At 40.1% G+C, this 15,095-nt stretch overlaps 1 protein-coding gene across 1 annotated transcript in view; it reads left to right on the top strand.

The window, feature by feature from the left end:
• The window catches only part of LOC139729587 (ribosome-releasing factor 2, mitochondrial-like), a 40,738-nt gene extending 26,798 nt beyond the window's left edge, over positions 1 to 13,940 (top strand). Inside the window, exons 11-19 of the mRNA XM_071640510.1 lie at positions 2,192 to 2,291; positions 4,878 to 4,950; positions 5,032 to 5,109; positions 6,156 to 6,232; positions 7,981 to 8,119; positions 8,569 to 8,754; positions 9,180 to 9,346; positions 11,833 to 11,964; positions 13,812 to 13,940. Of these exons, the coding sequence (XP_071496611.1) occupies positions 2,192 to 2,291; positions 4,878 to 4,950; positions 5,032 to 5,109; positions 6,156 to 6,232; positions 7,981 to 8,119; positions 8,569 to 8,754; positions 9,180 to 9,346; positions 11,833 to 11,964; positions 13,812 to 13,940 (1,081 nt within the window). The remainder of the gene's footprint in view (positions 1 to 2,191; positions 2,292 to 4,877; positions 4,951 to 5,031; positions 5,110 to 6,155; positions 6,233 to 7,980; positions 8,120 to 8,568; positions 8,755 to 9,179; positions 9,347 to 11,832; positions 11,965 to 13,811) is intronic.
• Positions 13,941 to 15,095: the final 1,155 nt, after the last annotated feature.

The raw sequence follows: 15,095 nt of genomic DNA, 5'->3' as shown, positions 1-15,095 counted from the left end.
CGTAAATAAGCACTAAATTAATCAGTGTTTTAGTAGTAGCCATGATAAAAAATCATGGGTGTACATACTCGAGCAGGATTCGAACCTACGACCTCCTGATCACCGGACAGGCGTCATCTCCACTAGACCACCGAGCTTTCGCCTGACAGCAAGTGTTGGTTCTAATCCGTATAGCATGCAGCGGGTACTGCTTTGTTATTCAAAAAAAGAATACATACCCGCACATTCTCAGTTTGAAGATCCTGGGTGGCTTCCAGTGGTGTTGTTTTTCGTCCGGATTTTGCTGACAGTTCAGCAAATTTTTATCATCACTACACACTAGATTCCGGCATAAAATAGAACCTTCTACAGAGAAAATAAAAGAGAGAGAGAGAGAGAGAGAGAGAAAAAAAAAAGAATCATCAGCAATAATCAATGATACAAAACGTGTATTGTACAGTATGTACATGTACCTGTGGGTGAGGCAGGGGAAATTTTGGTCATAATGCATTCACTGTAAATGGACATGTGGAAATTTATCATTTTTGGTTGCTAAATGAAGACAACACATATTGAATTGCACTGCTCTGTGACCGGGATGACTCACTGAACCCCAATCATCAAAGTCACAAATGCACCTTTGGAATTTTTGTGTACGTCAAAAGAAAACTGGAAGCTGTTTAAATGTTTACAGCCAGTTGGAACTCCATTTCTGAGACCTCTTTGATGGTACGTGTTAGACGTTCATTCACTTTAGCGGGATAGGTACATTATTTTTGGGTTGCTAACTTCATTCTACCATGGCCATGTATCAAAGCCAAGATATACCCGGAATAAAGCCTGAAGTTCTAGACCTACCTATAGCACTTTAGAAATAGATCTAGATCTGAGTATAGATCAGACTAAGTAAGTTAGACCAGGGAGGTGAGACCTCCCTGGTTAGACAAGCAACCAAAAAAAATATCCCGCTAAACTGATGAAGGATTGCCAGACCCAATTATTTTACCTGATTACTAAATGTAACGTTAGGCCTAAATACGATTTAAAATCTTCTAGGAGGCCGAAAAATTAAGTGAATACTCTAGGTCTATTAACTGTTAGAACAATAATGAATCAATAAGTTTGGACTTGAGGCATACTACTGCCCACCCCTAGGTCTAGGTTTTCTACTTACTGAAGTTGACACAGCTGGTTCCCTATTGTTGGTACAGGGACCCTCGCCATTTACCAGAGGTGCCGCTTGCAGTGCAGCTCTGCCCCCGCTCTTGCAGGGCAAGGGGCAGCAATCTCGCCCCGTCGATACCAGCACGAACCAGAGCATTTGCAGCCTGTGGGATCTACCACTTCAATGTCACTCATTGTCAGCAATAGACAAATCTGCGAATGATAATTATGTCCTCTAGATCCATCTGAGGCCATAGCCGTAGGCCCTTAGACGTGATATTCTTCTTCGTCGCAAAGATGAAAATCGTAACACAATTACAAATTGTCTATTTATTACGAGGGTCGAGTCGAAGATGTTACTACCTGTGCATATCTGTATCTCTCGGCCGGCGCAGGTACAGCTGTAGGTAGGACCGCCCGGCCGACCAGCCGACTGCATGTACAGCTAGCTAGTACAGTGTGTACATACAGTGGTATTGTTAGGTAGCTAGCTAACAACGTTAGAGCTCGAGCTAGCAAGTTGGAATCGCTTGTGAAAAACTTTACGGCACTTGCGAAATGTATACGAGTCAATGAGCAGCTCACGCAAAACCGAACAATTACCGACGTGAATGTGAGTGGTGCACACACCCACATCCGAACTTGTGCCAAAGACTTGTCTCCGCTCGGCCTGCTAGGATGCTATGAGGGAACATTTCGCTGATCCTCAAAATACTTTTGACAAGACATATTCATGCTTGCGCGAATTGTGTTGCAGCATCAGCAAACAGATATATATCCCCATTGAAATCGACGACCGAGCGTCTTTAAACAATACAACTTTCCATCAGCATTGCATTTCTGGAGTGAAGGTTTGCTACCTAAAAGTAGGTCTATGAAATTAAAAGTTTTATTGATAAGATTATATGCCTCCTGTTCTTACCTGTCCTGGAACAGTCTGCTTGGTTTGCCTTGTATAATTTTGTTTGCTTATACTGGGTATATGCATTGTCTTCCAAATATATGGAATTTTTAGTACTGTTTTAATACTGATTATCCCCCCATGCAGGGAGAGAGTGAGTCGGTTATTGTATGTACTGGCAGACAGCTTCCAAGAAGTGTCCAGTATGTCTGCAGGCAATATAGCTGTGGCTGTTGGTCTCAAGCAGGTGGGGAAAGAGATGCTTTGTGTAACTCTTCAATTGATCTTTAATGGTGTATATGCTTTCCTTTTAGAGACAAGGATTGGCTATATTTATATCAAATGATGAAAGCAGACGATTGAAACTTGAGTTCATATATAGGACATGGACACTCACACAATATGGTCATCTTGGACTTTGTACTCAATATGATTGTATTGAGTTTATGCTGTGGTTGTTGTTTTTTTTTCCCCAAGCATTTACTATAAAACATTATTCAAGCTCAGTGGTTCCATCAATATTGATAGTAGCAGTTTTCAGACACAGGATGTTTAATGCTATTAAAAGGAGATGCCATGAGGAGTGTTTCTTTTAGAAAGGTTCCAATCAAACTGTACTCAAAGAGGAAAGGGATCAGCAGTAGTAGGAGTTAACATCTTGCATTGTGTGGCCAACACATGAAGATCAGAGAAATGTTTTATCAGTTGAGACCTTGAAGGTCTATCTCACTGCAGAAAATCTATTCAAGTTAAATATTCATCTGCTTTACAAATTGTCATGTATTAAGCATTTTCTTTGTGTGTGTATGATGGTGATTATTTCTAATTTCTATACTAATCGGCCCGAATTCACGAAGGTGGTACAAATGAAACCGTGGTTTAAACCATGGCCAAAAACCATGGAGCGCCAAGTGTCGCATGGAATATTTCGTTACGAAATTGGTCATTTCGTCAACAAAATGACCGTTTCGTTAACGAATTTATCATTTCGTTGACGAAATATTCATTTAGTTTACAAAATGTTGTCATTTCGTTACAAAATAATCATTTCATCGACGAAATGACTGATTTCACAATGAAATATTCCGTGCGACACTTGGCGCTCCATGGTTTTTGTCCATGGTTTAAACTATGGTTTCATTTGTACCACCTTCGTGAATTCGGGCCATGGTGTTTTTTGTATTGTTTTTGTTTTAGTTTCTTTTAGGGTTATCACTACAGTGGACTCCCATTATAACAAAGTCCTTGGGACCAGCAGTTTTCTTTCATTATAACAAAATTTCATTATAACAGAACAAATAAACAGTAAAAAAATAGAGCCGATAATGTTGCGGTCTCCATTTTTGTCGAGCCCACTGGAGGTGAGGGGAGACTAAGGGATCGTCCGCGGCGTCTGTCCGTCTGTCGTCTGTCCGTCCGTCGTCTGTCCGTCCGTCGTCTGTCTGTCCGTCGTCTGTCCGTAACGCTACAAAAACTTCAACTAAACTCTTTACTCTTGGCTTCAATTGCAATCAAACTTCGAGGGAAGAGGGGTCATACAAAGTTTCACATTTTACCATATATGAAGGTCACCTCAAGGTCAAAGCTCACAGGCAGGGGTCAATGAACTTTAGGGCCCAATGTTAAGTTTTTATGGCACGTTTCTATTATGGGTCATAACTTTTGATCCATAACTCCATTTGTGACCAAACTTGGATGGTAGATGTCCCTTGGGGAGTGGATGGTCACCACAAGATCAATGGTCACAAGCATGGGTCAACAAACTTTTAGAGCCCAATGTTAAGTTTTTATGGCGCGTTTCTATTATGGGTCATAACTTTTGATCCATAGGTCCGTTTGTGACCAAACTTGGGTGGTAGATCGATGTCCCTTGAGAAGTGGATGATCACCACAAGGTCAAAGGTCACAAGCAGGGGTCATCAAACTTTTAGAGCCCAATGTTAAATTTTTATGGCGCGTTTCTATTATGGGTCATTACTTTTGATCCATAACTCCATTTGTGACCAAACTTGGATGGTAGATGTCCCTTGGGGAGTGGATGGTCACCACAAGGTCAATGGTCACAAGCATGGGTCAACAAACTTTTAGAGCCCAATGTTAAGTTTTTATGGCGCGTTTCTATTATGGGTCATAACTTTTGATCCATAGGTCCGTTTGTGACCAAACTTGGATGGTAGATGTCCCTTGGGGAGTGGATGGTCACCACAAGGTCAAAGGTCACAGGCAGGGGTCAAGAAACTTTAAGGGCCCAATGTTAAGTTTTTATGGCATGTTTCTATTATGGGTCATAACTTTTGATCCATAACTCCATTTGTGACCAAACTTGGATGGTAGATGTCCCTTGGGGAGTGGGTGGTCACCACAAGGTCAATGGTCACAAGCATCGGTCAATGAACTTTTAGAGCCCAATGTTAAGTTTTTATGGCGCGTTTCTATTATGGGTCATAACTTTTGATCCATAGGTCCGTTTGTGACCAAACTTGGATGGTAGATGTCCCTTGGGGAGTGGATGGTCAACACAAGGTCAAAGGTCACAGGCAGGGGTCAAGAAACTTTAAGGGCCCACTGTTAAGTTTTTATGGCACGTTTCTTTTTTGCCATAAATTTTTACCCTTTTATATCTCTTTTTATCTGTTACATGTATATCTTTTTTTAAAATCTGTTATATCCCATTCGCGTACAATTTCTCGTACGCGAATACCTGAGACACATTATGGCACTTGCCTTGTTATTTCGTTGTAACGGGAATTTCGTTATAACCGTGTTCGTTATAACGGGAGTGCACTGTAATAGTAAATACTGCTGTTGTCGTTCTTTTCCTCATGACGATAAGACTGTAACTGGAGACACACTGGTTGCATCCAAAGCCTCTTACAACACTGCCCGAAAGAGCCTCAGACAGCAACATCAGGAGTCCCAGTCCAAGGAGAGGGTGGGGCGGGATGATGGTGGTGAGGATGGAGATGAGGATGAGACTTCTCGTCTACCTCTCCTGGAGGCGGTCAACATCCCTGATCCTGTCTTCTTCTGTACCATTGAGCCCCCATCCCAGGCCTACCAAGCGGGTGAGGGGATTTGTTTGTTTGTTCGTTTGTTTTATTTTATTCAATCACATGCTAAAATGCCCTCGATCAGCCAGGTACATTTGTACATGTATAAGGCTGTTTTACTGAGAGGCTGCAAATACATTGTTACTAGAATGAAATAACACAACAGTAACAAATCAGTCAAATCAAACAAAAAACAAAAACAGGTTTGGCATAATAGATAATATGTTACCACATAAAACAGCATCTGTTGGGAGTGATTGGTGGTGGTCATGACTTTGCATGAAGGAATATTGCACCTCATACAATCAAGTAACACGTGGAGTGACAACTCTGCGTTCTTCACTCTTGGTCACGTGATCCATTTGTGATGATGACTGTACATCTTGAGTTACTGTCACTTTCAAAGATTGATTTCCTACTGGTGGCTACAATGCTCATGGGTGTCATTTTACAAGCATTGCAAAGTGTAATAACATTTTTCCAAAACTTCTTGCACATGATATATGCTCAATCAAAATGTATAGAATATATATATCAAACCTTGAGCATATAAATATCAATGTAAAAAAAAAAACACAACTCCTTTTCTTATCACCAGTATGTTATATCTAAAAGTAATGAGCTTGATGGTTAGCAAGACTTCCACATATTGAAGTATGCATTAAAGATATTGAAATCTTAAAAAGCAAAGAGATAGAGAGAGAAAAAAAGAGTACCAGTGAATGCTGACACAGCTAGAAAAAGTAGAAAAAAGTAAGATGAGCATTATTAAGACAGAGAGTAAGATGAAAGCTGATTATGCAAAAAATGATATGTAGATATTAAAGCATATAATGTATAAATAGAGAAAGAGAGAGAGACAGAGAGAGAGAGAGAGAGAGAGAGAGCACACAATGTTAGTGAAAAGAAAGATGGATTAACAGATAGATAGAGAGAGAGACAGAGACAAAGATACATGTATAGGAATAGAGAGAGAGAAGGAGAGAGTGCACATTAAAAGAGTTGGCTCTCACCTTGCCTTGACGAAAGTGAAGTATATCAACCATACCATATATTTACAGATCTTGAAGCTGCCTTGGAGTGCTTGCAGAGAGAAGATCCCAGCTTGCAAGTCAAGATGGATGAGGACACAGGCCAGGTATGACGTCTTCTCTTTGAAAGATTTGCAATATCATCTGCATGTTCGTTGTTAGGAAATATCTTTGTTTAGTTTACCAGAGAACAGTAATATGTGAGGTTACTGCCCCAATGTAGCATCTCAGTGTTGGTATAAGATAACCTGATCACGATCAATAATTTGGCACGTTCCCACTCGTTCATCATCAAGTTATAGCAAGTAAAGTTGAGTTAAATATTTGCTGAAGATGTGCAGCTGAAATGATTGTATGCCTGATGTGAGTTAATGGGACTAGTATAATGATTGTCATAGTTTTAAAAAAAAGAACAAAAAAGAACAAAAAATCGTGTGGCTCTAGCTTTCTTGAATAGAATTCACCTATGCCGTCTAGACAGATAACTACTTCACTCATTTGTGCAAGAAGAATGCAAGCGAAGTGTACTTTAATAGTTCATATCAATGATTCCCCCAAACTGTAGAATGCCTCGGGGCTGATGGATTGAATGCCTTGAAATTTGAAATCTGCTCTGAATAAAACCGTATTAGTTTTTTTGTATGCATTGGAGTTGCAATTTTTATATCAGTGATATGTATTTCAATAATGAGATAACCTGTGTAACTTGGCATCTGTCCAGGGCTCAAGTCATGATCACGAGACATGGAATATGTCTTTGATGCATGGTATGGTGTCTGGAGGATAAGGTGGAAATTAATTGAAGTATAACAGAAAGACTGCCCACTTTCTTTTTCAGTAATCATAAGTAGATGCTTTAAAGATGATTCTAAACCACACTAATGGGTTGGGAAATTTATGTGGAAAATCTTATCAGTTTGTCTTTTCCTATTCAGTATGCTAATTCTTGCCTATTCTCAATAAATTTGGGAGAAAGAGCATATTGTCCTTGGGATGACAAGACCTCAGTATAAAAAATACATTGATTTTCATTAAGAGGGCAAAAAAGCTTTAATCTTCAATTTCACAATATTTTTTTTTTTGCAAAATAATATCAGTGTTGACATTCATAAGATGAATAATGTAGAAACATTGTTTTCAATTACACGATGTATGTTGGGCATTGATAAAGTGTAATGTTTTTAAACTCATATTAGTATTTTGGATATTCAAAATTCATTGAGTTAGGAGGTTTTGAGTACTGTATATGCTATATATTTCGCGGGGGTTTTAACAACACGCGAAAATATTACCTTCCAAAATGAATCCCTTGCCTTGATGATACGAACATTGTAGTACTAGTACTGTATACCATGTCATGGCTTGCCGAACAGACCATACTGGCTAAGCTTGTTTACACACGTCCACGTCTACTTACGAATACTGTAGAGAGCCAATCCATTATCGCAAGGGGACCACTCGTCAGACTCAGAAATCTAGCGCGATGGACTTAACCACTTCAAAAATGTTGAATTCTAACTTACTAGTTCGCAGAGTTTGGTAAGTTTTTTTTTTTCATGCAGTGTATAACTAGTATCATTCTTATTTGCTAGTAAGTTGAAAATTCACACTTTCTTTGCCACCTCATATTTTCTCTGGTTCCCCAATCGTGAATTTAACCACTCGCGAAAATGTGTGACAGCGGCAATTCGCGAAAATTTATGTACGCGAAAATTATAGCGTATACAGTATATCATTGTCAACTGAACAATAAGGTCTTGTCACCCCAAGGATGATATGTAGTATAATTGACACCTGTTATCAACTGAATTTGTCCCCAATCTTCTGCCTCCCACCCATGCGATGCTTCCACCAGTTAATTCTGTCTGGAATGGGGGAGCTGCACCTAGATATCATCCAGGACAGGATACGCAAGGAGTACAAGATTGACGTGGAGCTGGGTCCCCTGCAGATCAGCTACAGGGAGACAAGCACTGCCTCAGGGTCTGGATCTGGTAGGATTCAGTATCATTTTGCTACCCTCTACCCCTACCCGCTACCCCTACCCCTACCCCTACCCCCTACCTCTACCCCCTACCCCCATGCATGTGATTTACAAGTACCACATGTACCTCGCTCTGTGCTTTTCTTTGGGACAATACAAGCTCAAAATGGCTTCATATGCTTACTGAATAATCTATACTTCAAAAAGATCATGTGACCTTGCACGAAGATCCTGCAGAAGGTTTCGAAACTACAGAACAATAGTAATGTGCAAGATGCGTATGGTACAATCTTTATGTATTAATTGCAAAAGAAGTTTCTAGGTTATGTTTACTACAAAATACTATCCGTGCATTAGAATGTATTTTCCATACAGTCACTGTAGTGATAACAAGTATGCGTTGCTGCAGAGTAGAGAATTCCTGTGTGTGACATACACTATTCCTGCTTTAATGGACAGCTTCACTGGACAAGGTCCTGGGCAGCAAGCGTCACCAGGCAACAGTGACCGTCTCTATCCAGCCCATGGATGACCATAACGTTCCCGTTCAGGTGCGAGTGGTCAATGAGGAAGGGGGAGCGAAGAAGATGCTGGACGAGATTGAGCAAGCGGCCAGTGAAGGGGCACTCGCTGCGTGCAGACAGGGTAGGATATAGTGACCTTATTACGAACAGTGAGTCAATGGAGTTTTATATGAAGATCTGATAACACATGTGCAGCTAACCAAGTACAGTCCTTTGTACTTCATTTAGGTGGTAAGGACTAGCATATAGAGCAGCACACTTCCTTATGCAGAATCATTACTGTAAAACCAAACTTTTTTGTGTGTGTGCCCGAAACTTTTGAGAGTTTCTTGTGGAGCCAAGATATGTGGAAGTAAAATGAATGCGAATGTGTTTATCTACACAATGTATTGACTGCTAGAGGCGATGTGTGGAAGTTCTATGCTGCGAATGTTTCTTGTTTTACAGTACTTGAGATTAAGCAGCATTATATTGCATGCATTTTCCTTTTGAGTTAATTTTCTTTGTTGCATCCTGATATGGATTGTAATTGTTGTTATTTTACAGGTCCAGTCATCGGTTTCCCCGTTTTAGGCATCTGCGTGACGGTCGAGAGTCTCTCTGTTGCGCCTGGTACATCTTTGGCAATGGTGGCAGCATGCACTTCTCAGGCAGTCCACAATGCATTGCTTCAGGCTGGCGGCTCCGTCCTTGAGCCGGTCATGAATGTGGAGGTTTGTTACCTTTCCAAAGTCATTTCTAAAGCTGTCTTTTCATACATCAATTGGTTGATGTTCCAAGAGGCATTGTATTCAAAAGTTGTCATTCAAAGTTGTCTTCTGGTTGTCTGTCTGTCTGACTGTCATTCTCTCCATGCTTAGAATTCTCATATTCAGCCTTGAGATGGCAAAATCATGTATCTACATGTACATCCAACCTCATTTCCATTACCAATCGAGCTTGAAGTTTCGCAAACCTACAGTTCTTTTTCTGTTTTCGTTCAACACTTCATATCTTACCCTAGAAGGACAAACAGAATCAGTAATGCAGTGCATGCAGATTTATTTCACTAGACCTTTTATTTTTAGAATAATTTGCATTTAATCAAAATATACATTGTTTTGCCATCTCAACATAACCACTCTATTGCCATTGATACGGCAAAACAATGTACGTAAGTCTTGATCACTTGCATGCATATAATGTATAACAATGTCAATATGTGTGCGCTTCTGCAGTCGCGCGTGGCGCGCAACCTATTACTGTGTAAACATGTACTAGATGGCAAAACAACACATCGCATGTAGATACGTTGTTTTGCCAAGTCCATGCCTGTAGTGTGTTGAGCAGGGGCAAACATATCGTCGCTTACATTGCTTTGCCAAGTTGAACATACTTTGAAAAATTCCAATTGGGAGGAAGCGTCATACAATGTACACTATCTCAGTGACAGAATGGGTTCTGATTTCAAGATTTGGTCAAGAGTTAGATTGTACTAAAATAAGCTGAAATATGTGACTAAGTCAATTTTCATGAATTTTCGATGTACATTGTTTTTGCCATCTCAAGGCCGTATTGCCATATTGCATTCCTTTTCGCAAACATTTGGGCACAGACAGAACTTTTCCATTGAGGAGGACATGAAAAATGTATTACACTTTTTATACCAAGAACAGATCTGAAAAGGGGTTCTTAACCCGTTGAGGACGGTTTGATTTTGCTACAACACGCATTTCCCATAGACGCTTGCCCGAGTATACTCGGGACTCGTCCTCAACGGGTTAAGGGAGAAAAGTGAAAATGGGGAACTTTTGTGCACCAACTGAATTGAGAGCTGCTGAACACCTAGATCACACAGAGGTGACAATTTACATGTACACCTTACCAGTCACAACTTTTAGGTACTGTAATAACTGTGTTGTGTGCCTGTCATTTTTCCCCCCAAATTTTCTGTGCTCTACTTCTCTGATATTTCTGTTGTCATACAAAGCAGTACTCTATCAAGATGGTTTATCCCTTAAAAGTAACAATGTAAAGATTTATACAGTCAAACCTGCCTTAAGTGGCCACCCAAGGGAAATGACAAAAGTGGCCGCTATAGACAGGTCGATGGCCATTTTGAATTTCAACACTTGCATTGTATAATAGCATAAAATACTGCATTTTGTTAAAAGAACAAACAAACAAACAGCAAATAAGTTTATTTGAGCAGCTATTATAAAAGGTTTTTTTTACAATTTACTTCATTTTAAATTTTCCTATAGCCCACTTCTGTTCTTTTGACAAACTCGGTAAGAATTCACGCCATGAACGTAAAAGCTAACATCTTTATGGCTGATTTAACTGTTCAGCTAAAGTTTTGAGGCTGCTTTATATGTAGTTAGATATTCACCATGGGATACAAAATGAGTGGCCATGTTAGGCAGGTGACCCCTATATAAAGGATCTATAATACAGCAATGTTGTGCGAGGGATTTTTCATGTAGTGGCCGCTATAAGCAGGTGGCCACTAATACAGGTCTGACTATAATTTCAGCTGTGTCTCTGAAAGTTGTGTGACTTCAATCTAAAACATAGTTTTCAGAAGGGCCCACAATATATCTTCCACCATTTGGACTTTGCTTGCTCTATATCACAAGGGTCTACCAAGAAATTTGTCTGGCTGATGGGATAATGATTTGTTTTGGAGTATTTTGAGATCAAAAGATAATTTTGATCATATGCATTTGACTTTTATTCCTGAAGGGCCCTCCCCATTCAGTAGTGGGTAGGTAGAATGTAACCAGATGAGCAATTGTGCCTTAGCAATAATATGTCCCTTCAAGCTGCATGTGACTTATTCCAGCACTGAAGATTGGGGGATACTGTTGTGGCCTGATGTGTTTATTATTGATAATTAACTTGATGATTAAAAAATTATGTAGCAACCACGATTTGTCATGCTCTGAGACAGTAGTACTTCCATTGAACCTTTTTGTCATGATATTTCATATTTTTGTCATTTCCCAACTTGAATGATATTATGTTGTTCTTTTACATATTTCTTATACATATATGTTTACATTTTGAGAGCAAATTTTGACAGTTTGCAGGCATATGAGAGCTATGCTTTCACTTTAACCGGTTGGGGATGAGTCCCAAGTATACGCGGGCAAGCGTCTATGTGAAATGCATGTTGTTGCATAATCAAACTGTCCTCAATGGGTTAAAAATGTTTCAGATCACCACAGATGAAGAGAGACTTCACGCGGTCCTAGGTGACATGGCAAGGAGAAGAGGTCATGTCCTGGATGTGGAGAACAGGATGGACAGCAGGGTTGTCATAGCAACCACACCCTTGGCAGAAATGATGGTTAGTATAATAATACCGGATGATCACTGGTGTCATGCATAATGGCATTTGTCACAGGATTAAGACAAGGATCTAATCAAAAATGAAATACATCACTGAAATATTAAAACAAGGGAGTCTGTATTGCTCTTTACTGGTTAATGTTTGTATGCTAGTTGATTGGTTTCCATATTAATAGTTTTTTGTTGTTGTTTTTAGAATGTGAAGCTTTGCATTCAGTAACTGATATCATTAGAGGGCATAGTTAGATTCTGCACAGAAAACCAGAGCTTTAGCTGCTCTACACCTACACCGGTACAAGCAATTTTGATGGACTTTTAAGGACATTTAGAGTGGCAAGCAGAGCTGGGAAAGGTAGAGATGAGTAGAATTTGTTGGTGATAGAGATTGCTGTGTCTTTGTTCTCTTGTTCTGTTCATCACAAGATTGGGAGATTAATTTTTGTGACCCCTGTGGTAGATACAGGCTGCTCTGCTTTGCTGGAGGTGTTACATGTAGCTCTGAAGAGCACTGTCTCTGCTTTTTTGATGATTATGTTTGCTCTGATTGTAACACAGTATAAAAGAAAACCTCTGGTATTATCCGTGTTTATTGTCACAGGCTTAATTGTTGTGTTAACACATTCCCAGCAGTCCCCCATCTTTTGCATTTTTTTTTTTTTCCGCCAACGAAGTGGCCGGAGGCATTATGTTTTCGGGTCGTCCGTCCGTCCGTCCGTACGTCCGTCCTGTTTTGTTTTTGTCGATATCTCAAGAACCGTGTGGTGGTTTTACATCAAACTTGGTATGAGGGTATATCCTGGGGGGATAATACTTTGTTTGGATTTTAGGGTCATGGGGTCAAAGGTCAAAGGTCACAGGTTATTTTGTGAAAAAAAGGTTGAAATTTCATGTTTTTCTCCATATCTCGCAAATGGTTAAAGGTATCTTCATGGAACTTAGTATATATGCATGTACCGATGGGCAGTGATTATCTAGGGAAGTTGGGGGTCATGGGTCAAAGGTCAGGGGGTCAAAGGTCAAGGTCATCTCCTCCAAATATCACTACTTTCCTTACATTTATGCAATGCCTGAAGGATTTTTTTTTAACTTGATGTACATGTATGCATGTATTACCCAATATATATTCTGTGGGAAGTTCCTTGCCAAAAGGTCAAAGGTCAAGTGAAAGTGCTAAATTGCACTTTTTCCTCCATATCTCAAAAGTAACTCAAGGTATCATCATGAAACTTACATATTTATGCATGTTCTACCTAACAGTGATTCTCTTTGTGGAACTGTGAGGTCAAAGGTCAAAGGCCAGGTTTAGATAATACTATTTTACCATTTGATACTGAAATTATACTTTTTCTCAATACCTTGAAAATTACTCAATGCATAAACTTATAAAAGGGTCAAAAGTCAAGTAAAAATCATCAGTTCCCCAAATACCTGCACTCTGACGTTTTAATCATTCATCCAATTGAACCTTGTTCTAGGAAAGTGAACATTCAGCACATTTGTGGCAAACCTGTCATTTTAATATTTTGTCAGTTGTGTGAAACTGTCATCACACATTGTCAATACATTGTACTATAGACCTATTAAGAGAACCATGCATTATGGCGGAGGCATACCAGTCGCCGTAGCGACATTTCTAGTTTCTTTCTTGATAGGACAACAACAACGATGATGACAACAACACAAACAATAACAAAACAACAACAACAACACAAACAACAACAACCACAACTTCTTTTTGTAGCCTTAGTTCCCACTTTGTGCTTGTGTTTGTGTGTGTGCATGTGTTTGTCAGTGGATTGAAGACGGCATCTGATGTGTTTTGCCTCACACTCCCATCCCTACCAGGGCTACTCCACGACGCTGCGGTCACTCACGTCTGGCACCGCGTCTTGCTCCCTGGAGTTCTCATCCTACGCCAAGATGTCGCAGGCAGAGCAAGAAGTGGTGGTGAAGAAACTGACCGGCATCTTATGATGACACGAGTGACTCACAGCAGACGAGTGATTTGACTTAACCCACCCACTGCCTCGGGAACCAAGGTCTATGGAGATCCCAGAATCTGGTAGAGGATTGGTTAAATATCCAATCCTTGGTTGCAGGTGCCGGAAGTCACACACAGGTGCCTAACCTCAGGATAGAGAAGTTCATGCAAGTAAACACTACTTGTGCTTCCCTTTTCGTTTTCTCGCCAGTGGGCTTGTAACATCAGAGAGAGGCAATTCTCATGGAGGGACAGTGGAATTTTCATGAGAACAGATCCGAGTAAAGGAAGTTGAATATAATGTGGTGTAGTAGTACATGAATTATGTGGAGTTTGAAACTTGGTGAACACACTTTCTACGTCTGCTGCACTAAAGGGCTTCTCTTGCCATGTATGGACAATAGATTTGTTGATGGTCAATGGAGAAAAGGGACTGCGTGGCTGCAATGTAAAGAGGGAATATCAATACGAGAGAAAGTCATAAGGCAGAAATGTCCTTGAAAAGGCTTCCCTCTCTCCCTCCCTCTCTCTCTCTGTCTCTGTCTCTCTTTGAAGGAATGGGGGTAGTTCCCTCAGCTAATCATTGCAAAAGTCCAAAGGAAATATAACCAACATACAGTTTGTATGTGTTCATGTGTAACTGGGATTATCAACTCATGCAGTAAAAGTGCTGCAACATTCAGTAATGATCATGATGTAACCGCAACATACTGATGAGACCCTGATATCTCAAAATAAGTGGAAGATGTCTCAAGCGTTTAAGAGGAAAATTACCAGACCCGTGGATATCGCTTTTTGGCGATTCCTCCCAAGTCAACTTCAGCGAAGACTTGCCACATGCAACTATTAACAGCTATGCCCTCTGATACCACATCTCATTTCTAGATGATATTTTGCACATTCCTGCCAAAATGGGCACAACACGTGACTCTTTCCCACACCCCTTTTAGCTAGTTTAATGGCATTACACAAATGCCCCCTCCCCGTCTTGACCACAATGCAAGTTAGACATATACAGTGGACTCCCCTTACAACGAAGTCCTCTGGACCGGCAATTTTCTTTCGTTATATCGAAATTTTGTTATAACTGAACAAATAAACAATAAAAATACATAGAGTTGACAATGTCGCGGCCTGAATTTTTACTT

Source organism: Diadema antillarum, unplaced genomic scaffold (genome assembly GCF_040938485.1).
Source record: "Diadema antillarum isolate AM-2024a unplaced genomic scaffold, OU_Dant_1.0 seq00000247_RagTag, whole genome shotgun sequence".
NCBI lineage: Eukaryota > Metazoa > Echinodermata > Echinoidea > Diadematoida > Diadematidae > Diadema > Diadema antillarum.
Note: the sequence above shows the minus strand (reverse complement) of the source record. Positions and strands in the feature narration are given on the sequence as shown.